We start from the raw sequence: 22265 nt of genomic DNA, 5'->3' as shown, positions 1-22265 counted from the left end.
TTTGTCATTTGCTGTAGAGCTGGTTTGGTGGTGCTGAATTCTCTTAGCTTTTGCTTGTCTATAAAGCTTTTGATTTCTCTGTCGAATCTGAATGAGATCCTTGCCGGGTAGAGTAATCTTGGTTGTAGGTTCTTCCCTTTCATCACTTTAAATATATCGTCACTCCCTTCTGGCTTGTAGAGTTTCTGCTGAGAAATCAGCTGTTAACCTTATGGGAGTTCCCTTGTATGTCATCTGTCGTTTTTCCCTTGCTGCTTTCAATAATTTTTCTTTGTCTTTAATTTTTGCCACTTTGATTACTATGTGTCTCAGCGTGTTTCTCCTTGGGTTTATCCTGCCTGGGACTCTCTGTGCTTCCTGGACTTGGGTGGCTATTTCTTTTCCATGTTAGGGAAGTTTTCGACTATAATCTCTTAAAATGTTTTCTTGGGTCCTTTCTCTCTCTCTTCTCCTTCTGGGACCCCTATAATGCGAATGTTGGTGCATTTCATGTTGTCCCAGAGGTCTCTTAGGCTGTCTTCATTTCTTTTCAGTCTTTTTCCTTTATTCTGTTCCGCGGCAGTGAACTCCACCATTCTGTCTTCCAGGTCACTTATCCTTTCTTCTGCCTCAGTTATTCTGCTATTGATTCCTTCTAGTGTATTTTTCATTTCAGTTATTGTATTGTTCATCTCTGTTTGTTTGTTCTTTAATTCTTCTGGGTGTTTGTTCTTTCATTCTTCTAGTTCTTTGTTAAACATTTCTTGCATCTTCTCGATCTTTGCTTCCAGTCTTTTTCCGAGGTCCTGGATCATCTTCACTATCATTATTCTGAATTCTTTTTCTGGAAGGTTGCCTATCTCCACTTCATTTAGTTGTTTTTCTGTGGTTTTATCTTGTTCCTTCATCTGGTACGTAGTCCTCTGCCTTTTCATCTTGTCTGTCTTTCTGTGCATGTGGTTTTTGTTCTGCAGGCTGCAGGACTGTAGTTCTTCTTGCTTCTGTCTGCCCTCTGGTGCATGAGAAACTGGCACTTTCAGATTCAGTGGGCATCACTGCAAGGTTCACGTAGCTGAAAATGTGAAGTCTGGTTTTTGGTTCTGAACAACATTCACCAGTTGAAGGTCTCCCCAATTCCTGATGACATCAGAGTGTACGGAACATACTCAGTGTTTGGAGGGAGCATTCGTGGCAGAACTCTGGGAGAAGGTGGATATTCATTTATTCAGTAGGAATTTTTGAGTGCCTGTGACATTCCAGGTACTGTCTGCCATGCTCAGGGTTCCTGTGGAGTTTATGTCCTAGTGGGGGTGGGAGTGCGGAGATAGACAAGAAGTGGCAAACGTGATAAAAGCCTAAATTCTATGCCTAGAATGTTGTAGGGTGGTAAGAGCTACAGTGCATGGACCAGAGTGTTGGGGTAGGGGAGTCTACTCACTGAGAAGGGAGATTGAAGCGAACGCTGGATGGAAGAGGGAGGGGGGCCTTGCAGAAATCTCCAGTAAGAGTGTTCCCCATGGAGGGGACAGTCACTCGAAGGCTGCAGTGGGAGTGTGCCCCATGCCTTCAAAGGGTAGCCAGGAGGCCAGGATTGCAGAGAACAGCAGAGGAGAAGGTCAGTGATGAGAGGGCCTTTGCAGGGCCTTGTGAGGTCTTGGGCTCTTCTCTGACTGGGAGCCATGGGGGGTTTTTAAGCAGTGAAGTTATGTAATTGACCGCAATTTAAAGAGTCACTTTGACATCTGTGTGAGAATAGGGTGGAGGGCCACTGTGGAAAACAGGATGGTGGTTCTTTAAAAAGTTAAAAGTAAAATTACCATGTGATTCAGCAATTTCTCTTCTGGGTATAAGCCCCCAAAGAACTGAAAGCAGACACCCAAAGACATCTCCATAGCAGCATTATTCACAACAGTCAAAAGGTGGAAGCAACCCACGGGTCCATCGACAGATGAATGGATAAACAAAATGTGGTGTATACGTACAGTGCAGCCTTTCAAAGGAAGAAAATTCTGAAACATGCTACAGCATGGATGAAACTTGAGGACATTATACTAAGTGAAATGAGCCAGCCTCAAAAAGACAAATATCGTATGATTCCACGTATACGAGGTCCCCAGAAGAGTTAGATTCTAGAGACAGAAAGCAGAATGATGACCACCAAGCCTGGAGGCAGGGGGAATGGTGGGGTCAGTGTTTAATGGGGACAGAATTTCAGTTTTGCGGGGTGCAAAGAGCTCTGGAGACGGATGGTGGTGGTGGTTGTACAACAATATGAATATACTTAATGCCACTGAATTACACTTAAAAATGGTTAAGATGGTACATTTTATGTTACCTGTATTTTACCACAGTTAAAAAAACCCCAAAACAAACAGAAAAGAAAAGAATAGGGGATGGGAGTTCAAAGGTTGGAAGTAGGGAGGTGAGATGGGAGACAGTGTCAGTAATACCATAATCTTGGACCAGTGGGATACACGCTGTTGTTTTCTTAGGGTGTCTTGGGTGGATCCTCAGTACCTCCTGCTGTGTGTCCTTCCTCCCCTACTGGAAGAGGGGTCAGTGGGTGATCTGTACCTTGAGGCTGAGAGGACGTGGGTGAGAGATGGGGGGACAGCCAGGGTTAGAGCTATGCTCTTATCAGCGGGAAACCAGCGCATGGAACCTGGGAGTATGTTAATTAAAAGAGTCTCGTTTTAGCTTCAGAATCCTATGGTCAGTGAGATGATGAGCTGCCGTAACACTTTACGCACAGCGGGCATTCAGTTACCTGCTGCTTGTTTTATCCATCGACCTCAAGATTGGACAATACTCGATTCTTTGGATTTTGGTTTGTTGTATTAGTGGAAGTTAAATTGATTTACTATTTTTATGAACCGAGACAGGAGAGTGCTATCTGCGGTGTGTCGTTTTTCTCGCAATCCTGTAGCCTTAAGAGGCTATTATTTCTGATCTTTCTCTACATGGTAAATCTGCATGTTTGGGGACAGACCAGCCAAGCCTCGTTTGTTTTTCTTTTTTGGTCTGTGGGTTGTGTTTCCTGCTTACTGGTGTCTCAAGTCCATGAAGTTTGCCGCCCTGTGTTCTAGCTCTGTCACCTGAAATGAAGTAAGTCGTTTATATATTTGCTGCCTTCTTCCAAGTCGAATTCTTGGCTCGCCACCCGGAGTTATTTCACGCTTGGGAGGGAATGTTTCTCCTTATGCCAACTAATCAGAAATACAAAGCTGGCGTGATTTTTCCAGTTCAGCAAACCTCCAAAAATCTGCCTGCTTCAGAAGGGCAACTTCACGGCTCTCATGCATATGGCGGACTCTCATGGAAAGGACTCATTTTCAGCAGTGCAGTCTGCCGCGAGCAGGGTGAATTTACAAAATCTCTCTCTATTCTCTACAGAAAGAGATCGAAGCCCTCCAAGCCAGGATGTCTGTGCTGGACGCAAAAGATCAACAGCTGAGACGGGAACTAGAAGAGCAGGAGTGGGTCCTCCCGTGGCAGGGCTGCGACCTCATGGGAGGGCTGTCCCTGGGCGAGTTGCAGGAGGTCAGCAAGACCTTGCAGGACACCCTGGCCTTGGCCGAGCAGATTCCCGTCCGTGCAGAGCCGCCCGAAACCATCAGGAGGTACTGGTGATTCCTAACTGATTTTGGATCGCTCATCTCGTTCATCTGTTTATGGGATTGATTTTGTCTGCTGGCCCGCATATATAAATTATTTTCCAAGCAGCGCTTTGTTTTTTCAAGGGAAGCACTGTTGATATTTCGAGTGGCAAAATTCTTCATGGTGTCGGGCAGTCCTGCACATCGCAGGGTATTTTACACCCTGGCTACATACCCGCTAAATACCACGATTCCTCTCCATTCTGATACGGACCTTTCCCATGTCCAAACGCCCCAGGGGTGCCTTCCTTCCCTTTTGAGATCTGCTGGGGCTCAGTTGGTTGGAGATTTGGATGCCAGCCTTTGCTGAGGGTGACCAGCTGGAGACAGGAGAGGCTGGTGAGCTGGAGGGAGGAGGCCCCATCAGTGGCCTGGAAGAATGAGTCATTATTCATGGCACTAACATTTACTGAGTCTTACTATGTGCCAGGCACTGTGCTAAGCTTTACTCTGAGTTGCTTCTATTATTATACCCATTTCACAGAGGAGAACAAGAGAGTTTAAGAAGGTCAAATAATTTGCCCAAAGTCCCAATTAATAAGAGCAAAACTGATACTTAAATTCCTGTTCATTACGTCAAAGCCTAGTTTCTTTTCTTTTTTAGTTTTACTTTTCACTTTCTAATTTCTTTTTTTAATATCTTCATTGGAGTATAATTGCTTTACAATGGTGTGTTAGTTTCTGCTTTATAACAAAGTGAATCAGTTATACATATACATATGTTCCCATATCTCTTCCCTCATGCATCTCCCTCCCTCTCATAGCCTAGTTTCTTATCCACTTGCTATAGAGGGAGAACTTTCCTTGTGTTCTGCGTCTTGGGAGACCCAAGAGATACACATGGACCTCTTGCCTTTGGGGAGGTCATAACCTTATATGGCGAAAGGCAGAACCCACCCTTACTCATGTTAGACAGAAAGTGAGCCGTGCCTGGATGAACACGCAGGTGTGGTGAGGCCTGCGGGTGCGGCGGGTGTAGAGCAGCGAGGGGGATGGAAGTTCTGCCTGGTTATTACGCTGCAGAAAATACTTAAGGAAACGTCACCCCCTGTAGCGGTTGAGAATATGGACTCTACCATCTGATTACCTCACTCAACCGCTTATTAGCTGGAACCACTTATTATTGGGGGAGGGACGGGCTGTTCGGAGGATGCACTGAGTTAATACGTATAAAGCTCGCGTAACGGTGCCTGGGTGGCGGCAAGTGCTTTACCATGCTTACTGCCTGTCGTTTTTATCACGGGGCTTTCAGTCTTCTGAAGCCTTCTAACTGCCTTCCAAATGTGTTTTAGACTAGTCAGCGAGTACCTGTCCCCTCTCACACGTGTCCCACACCCGATCCAGCCCATCGAAGCTGGACACTTGTCCAGGGATCTGCCCATGGTGTCCTCCCCTCCCCTCCCAGCCCTGATATTTCCCTGCAGAACTCTAACCCCGGGCTCGTGCCCGTGGAGAGGGGGAAGAGATGTGTGTTGTTGCCAGATTTCAGCCAGAAGAAACTCACCATCAAGTCTGCCTGCGCTCTTTCTGCTTCACTTTCGCCTGCGTCCTTACGGTATAGCCTTGGCTCTAGGGATCTTTCCTGCTCCTGCTTCCCTTGTCCCTCCTACGGAAGTCATGCTACACACACAGACGCACACAATACACACATGCACATACACACACGCACACACACACATGCACACACATATACAAATGCACGCACATATACACATGCACACACACGATAATACACATTACGTATCATGTAATTATACGTGTGACGTATGCATTATATTAGATGTATATATGGAGTGTGTGTAATATACAAGATGAAATACACATGTGCATTTATTTTTATGTGTATAAAAGAACACATTTACACATGAAGCTTAAAGTGAGCCTTTTTTGGTCCCGCCATCCAGATGTGTCCTACTTATTTCTCCTTTTGCTTTGAACAGCGCAGAGGTTAGTCTCACTCCTCTCATCTCTCGCACAAGCACTTCGAGGGGAAGAAGGAGGACGTGCTTAGCTTAGAGCCCACTGCAGTATTTCACAAAGCCTCTGTGTTTTGAGCTGAACTCCCGGGCAGCGTCCCTGCAGGTGTGCCCTGGCCCCATACAGAGACACACAGGAGGCAGGGCGCCTGCTTTCTCACTTGCTGACTCATGGCAGACAGAGCAGCCCGGCGTGGTGGGCAGGCTGTCCTCGTTATTCTCATTTAACAGTTGAGGAAATAAGAACTCAGAAAATTTCCTGGGGATGCAGCTAGTAAGAGACCTAACTTAGATAGTTTCCACTTAGAGAGCTCTTAGTCTAAAACAAAGAGCTCCAGAGTGTGGCAGCTGATGGAGCTGGGCCCCTGAACTCAGATCTTACCATTTCTAGTCTGTTACTCTGCCCATGTGCTCCAGGCTGCCTTTTCACCAGGATGAGATGCAGACGAAATAAAGGTGTGACTTTAGCCGAGTCATCCAGTGCTCTAATCAACTGAACAGACTCTTGAAAGACCTTTCAAGGTTTGTGGCAATCTGATTCTATGACGCTGTTAGGGAAATCCGACGTAAGGATGGCTCTTGAACGTGCTGCAGTGCCGTCTGGGGGCTCCTCGGGGAGGACCCATCATCCCCGAATCCACCTGTGCCCACGGAGGTTACAGAGTTCAGGTCAGGAGCAGGCTCTCACTTTTTTTTTTTTTTTGCGGTACGCGGGCCTCTCACTGCTGTGGCCTCTCCTGCTGCGGAGCACAGGCTCCGGACGCGCAGGCCCAGCGGCCATGGCTCACGGGCCCAGCCGCTCCGCGGCATGTGGGATCTTCCCGGACCGGGGCACGAACCTGTGTCCCCTGCATCAGCAGGCGGACTCCCAACCACTGCGCCACCAGGGAAGCCCCAGGCTCTCACTTTTTGTGCTGATCTGCCTGCAGGAACACCTGGGCATCTCAGTGACCTGAACCCATGAGGGCTCAGTGTAGGAGGGAGTCTTAGGAATAGAAGGACTAACGGTTGCGTGGCAAGGGTGGGAGGGAAAGTCCCAGAGTGACTGCAAACAAAAAGCAACACGGGCAATTCAATGGCTAGTTCATAGTGTGACCTCCCACCTGTGCTGAGAGCACCGCCAGCACTGAGTGGGGTTCCATGTTGCTGGAGAGGGACCACCCTGAGGCATTCTCGTCATCTGGGGAACCCTGCAGGAGCGGACCCTTGGCATCTCCTTTATTTACTTGGTGGCGCAGGGGGCGCCTCCCAGGTGCAGGTGTCGTCTGGTCAGCTTCCTCTCTTCCACCTGGAGGAGGGCGGCATCGTGCTGTTCCTCGCCATAGATATCAAATGGAAAAACCATCATTGATATGTGTGCTTTCCATAAGAAGGAAGGCATGCTTTTGCCAAGCTGACAGGCTGCGGTACTCACTCCTAGAAATGGAGCATTTGAAAGCAGCCGATGTGGTTTTATTGGCCAACAGAGCAGAGATTGCTTGACCTAGTATCTTAACTAATTGTATCACAGTGTTTGCTATGAGGGATTGGTTTTCTTTTAGAACGATATCCCATAGGTGCCCCAGCTAGAACGCCTCTTATCTGCATCAATAGCTGTCTTTGTTTGTTGTGAGAGTACAGTGGACCCCTGAATAATGTGGGGATTAATCTCCGGTAATTCAAAGCTGGCGCTCTGGATCTGTGGTTCCTTTGCATACCGGAATTCAACCAACCACTGACCGTGTAGTAGTCACTATTGAAAAATATCTGCGTATAAGTGGATTCTTGCAGTTCAGACCTGTGTCGTTCAAGGGTCAACTGTAGTTTCTTCTCAGGCCAGATGAAGAGATCCAGACAAATTGTGAAATAGGAAAGTCTTGGTCTTATGAAGAGAGGCCAGCTAGAAACTCACGGTGCTGTCTGGGGAGGAGCTGATTCTGACTGATTCCACAGTGTTCAAGTTCCACGGGGAGGCTGTGCTGCTTTCCCTGGATAAGCCACACGTTGCGCTTGAGAAGGAGCTTCCTAAGGGCACTTGGCGTTTGTGAGTGACTCACTGGTGGACACTGCTTGTGTGGGTACCTTCCTTTCGGACTGTAGCTTGTGGGGAATCCTTGGGCCACTGCTGTTCAAGAAGGACTGGAAGTAGAAGGGCACCTGCTGGGGACCGGAGAACTGACGGCTTTTTATTTGGATATTTTAATAGAAATCAAAGCAGCAGGTTGAATTTTCTGACATCTGTGTTTTGGATCAAATGTCTTAGCAGGATGGAATGAAAGAGCTGCCTTCCCAGACATCAGAGCTGCCTTTTGATAGAGCCAGAGAGAATGGTTGTCTTCCAATGAATAAGAGGAGAACTTTCTTAAGTACCTGGGTATCAGGAACTCTGCAGTATGGAAGCTTACAGGGCAGGGACGCGTGAAAGACAAAAGCCACTCAAAAGATGTATGTTGTACGTTAGTTGGACTTGCCTTCATCCCTGGGATTCCAATCTCTCAGCTTTAGAACAAACTCCTTGTTTCCTCCTGCAAGTCTTCCTCTGATGGGAGAGGTCTAGAAGGATGGGTTTCTCTAGTGAACCTGATCCTCCCCTACGGAAACCCATCCTCCCCCCTCTCTGTAGTGGGATTGGGGTGTGGGGTAGGGGAGGGGAAGGATGGGGACACAGGGAGGAAGGAGGTGACAGTTTCTGCGGTTTTCGTGGACGGTGTGCCTGCATTCGGGGTGTGAGTGTCCATCTGTTTATTTCTGTAAGTGGAGGAGGGTTGTGATTTGCAGCCCATCTGCCTCGAGGGCCATCAGCTCTGCCCCTCTTTTGGTCTGAGTGCCTTGAACATCAGTGGGGACAGGGCCAGCTATGACCCTGGCTGACCGTAAAGCCAGGTAGGAGTAATCAGAGTAGCAACGACAGAGCTGAGTGAGGGCTGTGGACGCTACTTTCCAACGTTCTTCAGAGACGCTTGGCTGGTTTGTATTAGTCTGTGGTTGAGTTCATTCCTCAGCTCCTGGAATTTTTCATGCTTTGCCTGAAATGTGTTGTGGCAGCTCACGGATGGATTGTCTCTCGTTGTACATTTGGAAGAAACATGTCACATCTTTTTACAAGCCGTTGGCACAAATTGCAAAACAAACTGAAGCCCTGGTTACGGCCAGGCTGGCCGGACCTCGGTGGGCGCATCTGAGCTGGGGAAGGGTGGTGGTGGAGAGCCGGGCTTGCTCCCTGGTCCCCGTTGCTTAACCGCTCAGGGCCCCCCGGCGAGGCTGGCCAACTCTTGGAGGTGCTCCGGCCTCCCCATGACACCTGCCCTCAGCCCACGATGAGCAGCCAGGCTGATGTCACGGCTCTTTTCAAGTGAGATTTAAAATAATGAAATTCAGCAGTTCACAACTGACTGGAAAAAAAATCAATCGTCCCACTTTCCCCTCAGATACGTATCTTATTAGAGTGAAAAGACAGTGAAACAGCAAGGCCTGAATCGGAAAACAGACTCCGGGACCCGGGAGGAGCGAGGCAGATTCTCAGTGGGTGTGTGCAGGGGGACAGCTGTGTGTGTCCCAGTGATGCGCCCGGGGGATGGTGCCAAACTGGGACAATTTAGAGATTTCCGAAGAAATGCCCGCGGTCTCCAGGCTGCTTCTCCACTTGCTGTGATTCTGTTCTTCAGTCTCTGCTTCTGGTCTTTGCTTTTCTTCCTTCTCTGCCTTTGTCCTTCTTCACCTGGTTGGTTTGTCAGGAACAATGGCTCCATGAGACAGAGAGCATGAGGGCTCATCTGGAGGAGAAGGACTGCTTTGTGTTGCTAAAAGTGCTAGATGAGATTCTGACTTCTCTTTATTTTTAAAGCAGATACTTTGCTTTTCCCAGGAATTCCTGAGGCAGACAGATCTTTGCCCAGAGAGTCAATGCAGTGAGTTTGGAGTATATAAGGAGCGTGAGACTGACGTTTCTTGCAGGAAGGCTTCCTTGATTAGACGGCATCCTCAGCGTTTGGGACAGCTCTCATATTTATCATGTCGTCTTTCTTATAATAATAACACATTAATTTAAATGTCACCATTGTTTACAAAATGCTCATTTTTGCTCACAACCCTGTAAGATATATTGGGCAATATATTGGTTTTTGCAATATACTTTTTTAAACATCTTTATTGGAGTATAATTGCTTTACAATGGTGTGTTAGTTTCTGCTGTATAAAAAAGTGAATCAGCTATACGTATACTTATATCCTCATATCCCCTCCCTCTTGCTTCTCCCTCCCACTCTCCCTATCCCACCCCTCTAGGTGGTCACAAAGCACCGAGCTGATCTCCCTGTGCTATGTGGCTGCTTCCCACTAGCTCTCTACCTTACGTTTGGTAGTGTATGTATGTACATGCCACTCTCTCACTTGGTCCCAGCTTACCCTTCCCCCTCCCTGTGTCCTCAAGTCCATTCTCTATGTCTGTGTCTTTATTCCTGTCCTACCCCCAGTTTCTTCAGAACCATTTTTTTTTAAGATTCCATATATATTTGTTAGCATACAGTATTTGTTTTTCTCTCTCTGACTTAATTCACTCTGTATGACAGATTCTAAGTCTGTCCACCTCACTACAAATAACTCAATTTCGTTTGTTCTTATGGCGGAGTAATATTCCATTGTATATATGTGCCACATCTTCTTTATCCATTCATCTGTCGATGGACACTTAGGTTGCTTCCATATCCTGGCTACTGTAAATAGTGCTGCAATGAACATTGTGGTACATGACTCTTTTTGAATTATGGTTTTCTCAGGGTATATGCCCAGTAGTGGGATTGCTGGATCATATGGTAGTTCTATTTTTAGTTTTTTAAGGAACCTCCATACTGTTCTCCATAGTGACTATCAGTTTACATTCCCACCAACAGTGTAGAGGGTTCCCTTTTCTCCACACCCTCTCCGGCATTTATTGTTTGTAGAGTTTTTGATGATGGACATTCTGACTGGTGTGAGGTGATACCTAATTGAAGTTTTGATATGCATTTCTCTAACGATTAATGATGTTGAGCATCTTTCATGTGTTTGTTGGCAATCTGTATATCTTCTTTGGAGAAATGTCTATTTAGGTCTTCTGCCCATTTTGGATTGGGTTGTTTGTTTATTTGATATTGAGCTGCATGAGCTGCTTGTATATTTTGAAGATTAATCCTTTGTCTGTTGCTTCATTTGCAAATATTTTCTCCCATTCTGAGGGTTGTCTTTTCGTTCTGTTTATGGTTTCCTTTGCTGTGCAAAAACTTTTAAGTTTCATTAGGTCCCATTTGTTTATATTTCCATTTCTCTAGGAGGTGGGTCAAAAGGATCTTGCTGTGACTTATGTCATAGAGTGTTCTGCCTATGTTTTCCTCTTAAGAGTTTTATAGTGTCTGGCCTTACCTTTAGGTCTTTAATCCATTTTGAGTTTATTTTTGTGTATGGTGTTAGGGAGTGTTCTAATTTCATTCTTTTACATGTAACTGTCCAGTTTTCGCAGCACTACTTATTGAAGAGGGTTTCTTTTCTCCATTGTATATTCTTGCCTCCTTTATCAAAGATAAGGTGACCGTATGTGCATGGGTTTATCTCTGGGTGTTCTATCCTGTTCCATTGATCTATGTTTCTGTTTTTGTGCCAGTACCATACTGTCTTGATTACTGTAGCTTTGTAGTATAGTCTGAAGTCAGGGAGACTGATTCCTCCAGCTCTGTTTTTCTTTCTCAAGATTGCTTTGGCTATTCGGGGTCTTTTGTGTTTCCATACAAATTGTGCAATTTTTTGTTCTAGTTCTGTGAAAAATGCCATTGGTAGTTTGATAGGGATTGCATTGAATCTGTAGATTGCTTTGGGTGGTACAGTCATTTTCACAGTGTTGATTCTTCCAATCCAAGAGCATGGTATATCTCTCCATCTGTTTGTATCATCTTTAATTTCTTTCATCAGTATCTTATAGTTTTCTGCAAACAGGTCTTTTGTCTCCTCAGGTAGGTTTATTCCTAGGTATTTTATTCTTTTTGTTGCAATGGTAAATGGGAGTGTTTCCTTAATTTCTCTTTCAGATTTTTCATCATTAGTGTGTAGGAATGCAAGAGACTTCTGTGCATTAATTTTGTATCCTTTTGCAGTATATTTTGCGGAGGAGGCTGCCGAGGGTCTAGATTCACACAGCAGTAGTGTCCTGATGTCTTTGACCACTTTTGGAAATAGGGCAGGGAGAGAAAAGGTTAACACGGATGGCTTGGGAGAGAGCGGGGCTTGGAGTCAAGTGCCCATGCAAGCAATGGAAAGGCAATGGAAAGGTGTGCAGCTGGGCAGAGCATGGGTCATGGCTCCAAGCAAAGGAGAACACTGCCATTCCAGGCCAGTGAGTTCTCTTTATGCCCCACGGATCACCTGGTGGCCCCTGAAAGGGATCGGAGCAAACGGGTCTCTAAACACGGGCAACCCCGGGAGACCACCAGGCAACTGGCTTGGGTCAGAGAGGTGGGTATCAGTTCCAAAGACAGGAGAGCAGAAGAGGAACTGCCAGAGGAGAGGACCAGCCAGCGCTAGAGGAACAGGAAGTCTTGCTTATAAATGAAGGTGTGAACTCGGTGATGCTGGAGATCCCTTCTGCATTTATCAATAGAACACTTTGCACTTTCAGATTTTGTGAAATAGGTTAAAATAAATTGCTTTTTAAAAAAACAGTAGTTCTGTTCCTCCTAGCCCCCAAGTAAGTTTCCCTTCAACCTCCCCTGGGCAGCCCATGACCATCCCCGCTGCGGTGCTCAGGTTCTTTCTTTTCTAATGCTTATGACAAGCAGGCACTAGACATGGATGGAGCTGAAATCGCCGTGCGGCCGCTGTTCAGAATTGGGAACTCACCATTGTGTCCTCCCATTTTCTTTGGAAAGTCATTGTCACAGGCAATGGGAAATATTAATCAAGGCACAACTTGGAAAAGATGGAAAGGGTTGGAAAAGAAGGAAGAGACTTGAAACCGCCACCTATCTGGGTGGGTCCAGATGCCACTCACCCTGAAGAACAGGACCCTGACTTCTGTGTTTTGTTGGGTGTGTTTGAGGAATTCAAAGCAGGAGTCTCATCTTAGTTACAGATTTTAAAAAAACCTTTATTTTGTGCTGGAGTAAATTTATTAAGATTTAAAACAAACATAGACCAAAGGAGGGTGAAAAATGCCTATATATTTTTAAATATTGCATTTTAATATTTTACGAATTCCCTGTGCTTTATTTTCTTCAAGGAATTTACAACATTTATTATTATTTAGGTAGTTCATTTGGGAAGTTTGTAATAGGTAGACTCATCCACTCCTCTTTTTTTTTTTTTTTTTTTTTTTTGCGGTACGCGGGCCTCTCCCTGTCGTGGCCTATCCCGTTGCGGAGCACAGGCTCCGGACGCGCAGGCTCAGCGGCCATGGCTCATGGGCCCAGCCGCTCCGCAGCATGTGGGATCCTCCCGGACCGGGGCACGAACCCGTGTCCCCTGCATCAGCAGGAGGACTCTCAACCACTGCACCACCAGGGAAGCCCCACTCCCCTTTTTTTTTTGCGGTACGCGGGCCACTCACTGTTGTGGCCTCTCCCGCTGCGGAGCACAGGCTCCGGACGCGCAGGCTCAGCGGCCATGGCTCATGGGCCCAGCCGCTCCGCAGCATGTGGGATCCTCCCGGACCGGGGCACGAACCCGTGTCCCCTGCATCAGCAGGAGGACTCTCAACCACTGCACCACCAGGGAAGCCCCACTCCCCTTTTTTTTTTGCGGTACGCGGGCCACTCACTGTTGTGGCCTCTCCCGCTGCGGAGCACAGGCTCCGGACGCGCAGGCTCAGCGGCCATGGTTCACGGGCCCAGCCGCTCCGCGGCACGTGGGATCTTCCCGGACCGGGGCACGAACCCGTGTCCCCTGCATCGGCAGGCGGACTCCCAACCACTGCACCACCAGGGAGGCCCCACTCCTCTTTTATATCTTAGGTATCTGATAAATTATTTTCAACTGGAGCCTCATGGATTCTCAAAGATTGAAATGACTGTACCTGATCCTCCTAGTGCTGTGACTCTGGGTTAGCTCTCGGCCTATGTGAATGCCTGCGGCCTATTTTAAGAGCTTTTCTTCTGGTCAATTTCAGTTGTTATTTTTCATTATTGTCAACTTGAGAACTGTCCTGCGCTTAATTTCTGTGTAGTTTGGGTGTCTTCTGCAATCCTCTATTCCCTTTCACCAGACTTTCTTATTCCTGACATATCCCAAGAGTGTTTTCCTGTCTGCAGGTCATATGTTTTTAGTCCCTGCTTTAACTTTTCAGATGTTAAAGGAATACACCAAACTAAACTGCTTTTCAGACCTTGAGCTGAAGGGTTTAAGCTCTTCCAGCAGAAGTAATTCAGTTTTGCTCAGAGAGACCCTTTCCCAGTGACTGTAGCGAATACCCCCAGGTTGGGAACGCCCGCTCATTGCTGGCTGGACTTCAGTCAGTCATTAGCACATCTTTTCCAAACTGCTGAAGGGCTGATTGATCTTCCCTGTGCTGCTGGGGAGGACCCAACCCAAAACCTCTAGGTTTCCTTTAGCTCCGTGCAGGGGGCCCCTGTGCCTTATACGTGAGGGTCGTTTTTGTTACTGTGCTCATCCTGGCCACCACTGTCGTAACTACTTTGTACATTCTTTTGGGCAGATTTCCTCAGCTTCCTCTTTGAGCGGTACTGGTATTGGTGTTTGATTCCTTATCCAGTTACTTGTTGAGTCAACTGGATGTTTTTTCTTGCTGTCTATTCATTTTGTTCATCAGCAGTCTGTTTTAGCTTTGTAAGCGGATTTCGGAAGAGCCTGAGAGAAACGTAAGGTGTAAACTGTGTCTGCAGCTTTATGTGAATATGCTTGTCCTTAGCAGGTAATTAAAGATGACTCAGAAAATCACCATGGACACAGAGCAGAAAGTAAAACCTTTTGGGTAAACTTCAGAATTAGGGAAAGTATACGTGTTTAGAAATGTAGAAGAAACCACATATATTAAAAAAAATTAGGATTAAATGGAAATGTAAGCATTTCTTTTAAAAACCCTGGGAAAGATGGGATCTTAGTTATGAAGTAGGCAGAATTAGGGGGACAGTGGTTGAAATGGAAATCTGATGTTGCCTTTGGATCGCTTAACAGAATAAACCCAGAGGCAGGATCGTATTCCCCCTGAATCAAATTGTAGTGTTTGAAGGATTGAACTCAACAGGAGTTGTGCGGAGAAGAGCTCTAGAGGCCCAGGAATTGAAATCATTTTGAATCTTCAAATACATTTGGGTTATGACAGTAGTTGAAAATCTGGTACCATCTTGGTTACCAGTCTTCAGAAAATAAGAGGCCAGTGTTTTATTTTCTGATTGTGTGTAAAAAGTTATCTTTAAACAACTTGGGAGGAAGGAGTAGAAAGGAGAGTAGTTATGATCTAAACATAAGGCTGTTCTCTATTTTTGTCTCGTGTTATTTTTATTTATTGGACAGCTAAAAGCTATTTCAGACAAATGTCTGTAAGTCAAAATGGTTTTGGCCTATGCATTCTAGTTTCAGTTTGGAATAAAATTGTTTGAGAGGAGGTGAGAAAGAGCTGGTTGAGTTAACGCTTGGAATATTTGGATAAGCCAAATACCAGATTCATCAGCTCAGAATAAAGCTGTGATTCTTGATGGAACTGGACTTAGATGCAAGCTGTGACTCTGTAAAGTCAGGCAGAGTTTCTCAGTGGAGATGGGAATTGACAAGAGATGGCCTGGGACCAGGGTGTGTGTGTGTGTGTGTGTGTGTGCACGCGTGCATGCCTGTGTGCACTGTTTCATTCCTCTCAGCTAATTTGGGAAATTCTGCAAATTCAGTATTGGGGCTCTTTCCTCTGCTATATCTTCACGTCACACCTTGACCCCAGGAAGTCTTTTTTAAGAAATTGGAAATCCTTGCATTTCATCTCTCTCTCCCAGCTATCCCTTCTAGGAGTGCTTATAGGAGCTACATAGATGTATTTTATTAAAAAGAGTTTATGACCTAATCACATGTGACATCTCAGTGTCGGTTTGCTGAGTCAGTTGGAGAATTTGGACTTTACCACAGAGGCTCAAAAGCAGCGGAGTGAAGTATCCTCGTTCAAGTTGAGACCCTGGATCCCTGAAATTCGGAGAAATGTTCTGTAAGGATATGAGTCACTAATGCGATCCAGATTCAGAGGAAGGATCAAAAGGCTAAAAGTGCAAGTATTTCTCTGGCCAGATTTGCTCTGGTTCTTTCATTTTATCTCCCCAGCTTGGGCCAGAGAGGAAAACCTCCAATATATTAGTTAAAAATTCATGGGCTGATTTTTGTCAGATTACTCAGAAATATTTATTAGTCTAATATAGGTTTGGCTATTTGTAGAAATGATTTATTAAAAAGTGTTTCTATACTTCATTCCGCCCAAGGTCCCCAAAACATTAGCTAGCTGTTTGACGAGCATGAATCGGTCTGTCCTGTGTGTGGCTCCCGTCCACCCTACTGAACTGCACAGAGATTCCGTGCTGTACCCAAGGTGACAAAGACGGTCCACAGGGGTGCCAGCCCTTGGTACAAATCTCTCTCCACTGCATGCAGCCTTTCCCAAGAGTAAATGTCTCAGACGGCCAGCTTGGTAGCATTTACAGCCACAGAGAATGGCTTCTTCTGACGACTACATGTGTCCCATCGTGCCTTTATGAGATCATCTGAAACTTGGAGAAGTTCTTGGCCTTTTTGTTGTCTGTGCCCCATCTGTGTCCCACTGGTGACATGTGACGTTATCAGCTGTGAGGAGAGAAGGGTCAAAGGAAGGAAAAAGCCAAGCAGATAAAATCCTGCATTTCCTAGAGCCGTTTTTGTTGCCATTTTCTTAACCACTTGCCCCTGATAGAAGGTTAGAGGCCTGAGTGATAATTGGCAACGTTGTTAATGTCAAGGATTCCTGTATATGTGTATGTATTTTAATTTGAGACCCAAGTAGCGCGTATGCCAGGGCAGCTGTCATTTTGCCCTTTATGTCTTTCTAGTTTGCTTCGGTAACAATCTCTCATTCTTAAACTTATTTTTAGTCAACAAGGCACAGGGGATGGAACTGGGGACGAGGACAGGGGACAGGGAGAAGACTGGAAATGAAACTGACATTCCTTCTCCTGTAGCTTTTTGCTGAAATGGGACTTCAGCGCACGGCCAGGTATACACCCACAGGAAGACGGACGGGCAGCGGCCAGCAGACAGCAGACTTTCTGCACAACTCTGTTCTGAGGGCTGAAACAATCGTGTCTCGCTTAGTAAAAATGACAGTAAAAATGGCCTATATTTCTGCCTCTGTCACTAATGTTGTCTGGCACTTTGCATGACCTGTGTGTTTTTTAGATTCTCCAGATGTCTACAAATAACATAACATTAGCAGAAGCATCTTGAGTGGTAGAACAGTAAAGGAATACTGGATGGTAGGACTGGGACGTTCTCAGAAGTCACCTGCTCCAGCTTCCTCGCTTTGCAGGTGAGGAGGTTCTGTAGAAAGCGAGCGGGGTGATAGTGGAATTCTCTGTGCGCCGTTACTATTCTTTTGCATCAGAGGTTGGACAAGAGCAGCAGTAGGGTTCGTCCTGCAAAGGCTTGTCTGGGGTGCGTGTGTGGTTGGCGTTCTGGCTGTGGATTTAATGCTGGTGGCCGAGGCTGCTGCTGAGGGCGGTGGTGGCTGGCTTCCCGGGGGTGGGAACGAGCATAACAAATTGGGGAAGAGCACACGGGCGGTTTCTCGACGACGTGAACACAGAGGAGTCCTCCAGGCCCCCTGACATCGCGGCCCAGAGCAGTGGAACTCCTGACTTGTCTTCCCATCGTGAGGTCTGTCCCGCACCGTGACGGGACCCCTGGCCTGCATGTCCAAGAACTGTCCACACCTTCCAGGTAGCCAGTGCTTGACCCCTGCAGTGTGGGCCACCCTTGGGAGCAAGGCCTTGAGAAGAGGCCCTGGCGGGAAGCAGGCCCGCAGCCCTTGGGGAGGCACTTCTGGTCTCGGCTGCCTGGAGCAGCTCCGGGTGGGTGTGTACCTTTGACCCTGGGGTTGCTTCACTCCAGGATTAAGGAGATCAGGCAGAGGCCTCTCTTGCCTGGATCTGTGAGAGGTGTTGAAAGCATTACTGCGAGAGAGTACAGGTTCAAGTGTCTTATGAGCCTTTGAGTTATGCTTCCCTAAGTGACAGCATCTGGAGAAACAGGGAGTAAAGAGTTAGTCTCTCTTGGACTAGGACATGGGATTCTGTAACCGAATAGTTGCCCAATGCAGCTGTAGGCTTTTGAGGAAGATGAGCAAGGTGCTCTAAGCACAGTCACTGACTTTTGTAGAGTGACCCTCTGGTCTCAGCAGTGTATCAGCAGTGAGGGCTCACTTAGCATCGGCTGGAGGTGGGCTCCAGGCTGAGACCTCCGGCTGCCCTCTGCACAGCCATGGACCTTACTTCCAGCCTCTGGCTCTCCACGTGTCTCCCCTCCCTCGCCAGTCTGTAGTAATTTGTTAGCGATGCCATAAGAAAGTACTGCAGGTGGGTGGCTTAAACACAGACGTTTATTGTGGTTAGATGTCCAAGATCAAGGTGACGGTGGGCGAGGGCTTTGAGCGAAGGATCTGTCCCAAGTCTCTCCTCGGCTTGTAGATGACCATCTTCTCCCTGTGTCTTTTCACACTGTCTTTCCTCCACGTGTGCTTCTGAATCCAGATTCTCCGCCAGTCATATGGGCGCGGGACCCACCCTAGCAACTCGTCTTAACTAGTTACATTTGCAGTGACCCTGTTTCCAAGTAAGGTGACATTCTGAGATATGGGGGGTTAGCTCTTTAACATAGGACTTCAACACAATTCAACCCGTACACAGTCTATGAAAAGAAACCAGCCAAAACAGATAAGTCAAAGAGGCCAGGACTTCTAGGAGACGGGATTTAGATGCACTTAAGTAGTCAGCCTGGGCTCCCTGAGGGGTTAGAGTAGAGGAAGGACTGGAAGGTAGGAGGGAGTTGGCCTGGCGTGTGTCTAGGTGGGGGGCGGTCGAGCGTCCAGGCAGAGGGGTCTGCGCCAGCCAAGGTGGATTCGAGGCACGTCAGGAGGCCTCTGTGACCGGGCAGAGCGAGCAAAGGAGGTTGTCGTAGGAGGTGAGGTCAGAGAAGTGATGGGAGATGGGCTGTGGTGGTCCTCGTTGGATGTGGCTTTACCTGGGTGCATTAGAGAAGGGATTTGAGAAGTCTCGCTCTGGCTACAGGCTTAAGAATAAACTGTAGGGGGGTGAGGGCAAAAGCAGGGGACCAGTTCAGAGGCCACTGGGGCATTTCAGAGGAGGGTGTCCATGGCTTGGGCCAGCATGGCAGCAGCAGAGGTGCTCCTCTGGTCGGACCTTTCTTCCTCAGAACTGTGTCTCACCCTGAGTCATTGAACCCAAATCGTCTGGCTGATACGCTTCCCTATAAATGTCTCGTTCTGGCCCTCGGCCAAGTCTTTAGATTAGTTACTATGACTGACTTCAGTTCCACTTGCCTTCTCATGATTGCTGGAAAGCAGTCTGTCCCTCCCCATATCGAATGTTTTATTATTGATATTTTCGACATCCATGGGAGTGTTTTTCTTGTGATATTGCAGGAGGATTTATGGGAGCCCCTTTGCACACCTAACCTGAAGCTAAGGCATTTGTGAGCTTCTGTACTAACCCAATGGCCCCATAATAATTTTTTTAAAAACTCAAAGACATTCTCACATACAACTTTCCTATAGCCACCTGTGAAGTCTTTAGCACCTACACTGTAAGACAAGAATATTTACACTCTGTGGTTGGAGGGGCTCTCAGTCTCCCACTTGGGTGGGTTGAAAATGAAACCATCTATTAGTCTGAAGCAAACAGAAGAGGCATCTTGTCTCCTGTCGTCCGGTGGCTGCCACACAGTGTATACTTTTTTTCTTTGGACCCTGGAGCACCAGCGTGTAGAATCTTAATAACACATGTGATTAACCGTACTATTGAAAATGGAAAATCCCACATGTATTAGTTTGCTAGGGCTGCCATGACGAGGACCACAGACTGTGGAGCTTAAACACAGTTCTGGAGGCTGGAAGTCCAAGATCAAAGCGTGGGCAACGTTGGTTCCTTCCGAGGCCGTGAGGGAAGGATCGGCTCCAGGCATCTCTCTTTGGCTCGTAAATGACCGTCTTCTCCACGTGTCTCTATGTGTGAGGCTGGGAAAACCTATTTATAAGATACTATTATTCTTATTATTTTAAATTAATTGATTTTTTATTGAAGTATAGCTGATTTACAATGTTGTGTTAGTTTCAGGTGTACAGCAAAGTGACTCAGTTATACATATATATCAATACATTCTGTTTCAAACTCTTTTACCATATAGGTTATTACAAGATACTGAGTAGAGTTCCCTGTGCTATGCAGTAGGTTCTTGCTGTTTATCTATTTTATATATAGTCGTGTTTATGTGTTAATCCCAAATTGCTAATTTATCCATCTCCTCCAGCTTTCCCCTTTGGTAACCATAAGTTTGTTTTCTAAGTCTGTGAGTCTGTTGCTGGTTTGTAAATAAGTTCATTTGTATCTTTTTTTTTTTAGATTCCACATTAAAAAAAGATACTATTAAATATAGGATCAATTTTGTGGAAAACCGTTTATTGAGAAGGCGTTAGTTGAATGAACTCCCATGAGCCTGACAAAGGCTGTGCATTTCTGCCCAAGTTTGGAGCCCTGACAGCACCAGCGCAGAGTGGTGCTGCCACTAGAATCAGTCGGGGCCCATCTCGGGTATCCTTTGCCCATCTCTCCCCAGCAGTTCCAGCGTCTTGCTCAGCTCCCCGCTCTAGACGTTAGCCTGCCCTTCAGACCTACCTCCCTTCAAAAGACCCAATCTCCACGCAGCCAGTGTCTAGAATTCTCCAGGCGGGATCCCACTGTTCCCATCGATCACACTGATTTTCGTCATACCGCGACTCCTGAATTCAGAAAAATCTGCTGCCATGTGCCCTGCGGTTTGTCATCTGGGCTGACCTCAGCTTCCCTGGGACACCCTCCTCTGCTGAATGTAGGTCTAAAGTGGGGATGACTTTGCTCAGAATGTACCTGCACCAGTTTCGGGGCATTTGCAAATGAAATGAGCTTGCCTGTGCTCAGAAATCACAGATTGGTGGAGGTGATGACATTCAAAACCAGTTCTTAGAGTTGAAGAAATTGGCAGCAATCAGTAAATTGGCAACCTAGCTCCGATACTTTGCAACCCCTGCGTAGGAGCTTTTTCTGACACCCCCCAAGACCCCAGAAAACCTGACCTTCCCCTTTTGCAGCTCACAGGTTAACTAAGTGACCACTTCCCTTCTCGTACCTGTAACTTTTTTTTTGAAGGAGGCCTCCCATCTAGCAGCATTGAGGAGTTGAGGGCAAGAGCCTTGTCTTTATGCTGCAAGTTTCTAACTTAGAAGGTGCCCTATAGATAAGGGGAGAGTTAATGCATTTGTGAAGGAATGGATGAGTGCAGAGCTCTAGATCAGATGCCCTCACTGCTTTTCCTTTCCTTGTTGACTTCTGTCACTGTACAGCCCTTAGACCTCACAAATTTTGCTCAGGGTGCCTGCCTGGTTTGTCGCACTCAGTGTTTCTTCCTCTGAATCCCTTCTCACATTGTTGCTTGGAACAACGTTGCCATTAATTTTGTCTTAATTATTGACACATGAGCCAGTCTTTGTGTGTGCCTGGGAAAGCCTATTTATAAGATACTATCATTATTATTTTTTAAATTAATTTACTTTTAAAATTGAAGTATAGTTGATTTAGTGTGTTCGTTTCAGGTGTACAGCATTTCGCTGATCAAAATGCCATTACTTTTCCAGAACAAACCCCCGTTTCTTTCCTATTGCTCTCCTGCTCAGAAATGGTATGACTTCCCATTGGCTGTGGGCTGAAGCTCAGAACTCCTTAGCCTTCATTCAATACTGACGATGGATAGTCCTTTATATTCCTTTAAAAATTATTTGAGTTGTAAATATCCCAGACACTTTGAAAAATATGACAGATACTCATTTACCTACCATGGAGATTAAACAAATACTAGCATTTTCCCCACTTATTTTCCTAAATAAACAAACATCATAGATTCAGGTAGACCTCCTGTTCCTGTCCCTGCCCCCATCACTCCCCTTTTTACCTTTATCTCTCACAATTCACCCTTGTGAACCTCTGGCCAGTTGGATTCCTCTTCCTGAAATTTCCCTCTCCCTCCTTTACCTTTGAGGCCCAGTTCACTTTCCACCTCTTCCAGGGAGCTTTCCCGTCGATCCCCTAGTTTTCTAAATCGCTACACAAGTTATTGTCCTATTGCTCACTTGGGGACTGTATGCCGCCTGTGACAGTTCTAATGTAGCAGTTTGATTCTAGTATTGGGTTTCTATTCCCCTTATCGTAACTTTTCCATCTAGCTTATGTTATAGATGATCGCGTATACTTCTCCTTTAGAGAACAACGCTGGGAATAAAGTCTGAGTGTTAGTTTCATTCATTCATTTGTTCATTCGTTCACTCTGCAGATGTTGACTGAGCGCCCATCTATAAGCTCCAGGAATTATTTTAAGCGCTGAGGATACAGGAGCGGACACAAGGGGATGTGGGCAGTTGCCGCAATTG

The 22265-nt window shown here is 46.4% G+C and overlaps 1 protein-coding gene across 1 annotated transcript in view; it reads left to right on the top strand.

Annotated features, from left to right (window-relative positions):
• DISC1 (DISC1 scaffold protein) overlaps positions 1–22265 on the top strand; it is a 337105-nt gene that overhangs the window by 114934 nt on the left and 199906 nt on the right. Inside the window, 1 exon segment of the mRNA XM_060033786.1 lies at positions 3373–3599. Within this exon segment, the coding sequence (XP_059889769.1) occupies positions 3373–3599 (227 nt within the window).

The sequence above is a fragment of the Delphinus delphis genome, chromosome 16 (assembly GCF_949987515.2).
Source record: "Delphinus delphis chromosome 16, mDelDel1.2, whole genome shotgun sequence".
NCBI lineage: Eukaryota > Metazoa > Chordata > Mammalia > Artiodactyla > Delphinidae > Delphinus > Delphinus delphis.
The sequence above is the reverse complement of the archived record's forward strand: the minus strand, read 5'-3'. Positions and strand labels throughout refer to the sequence as shown.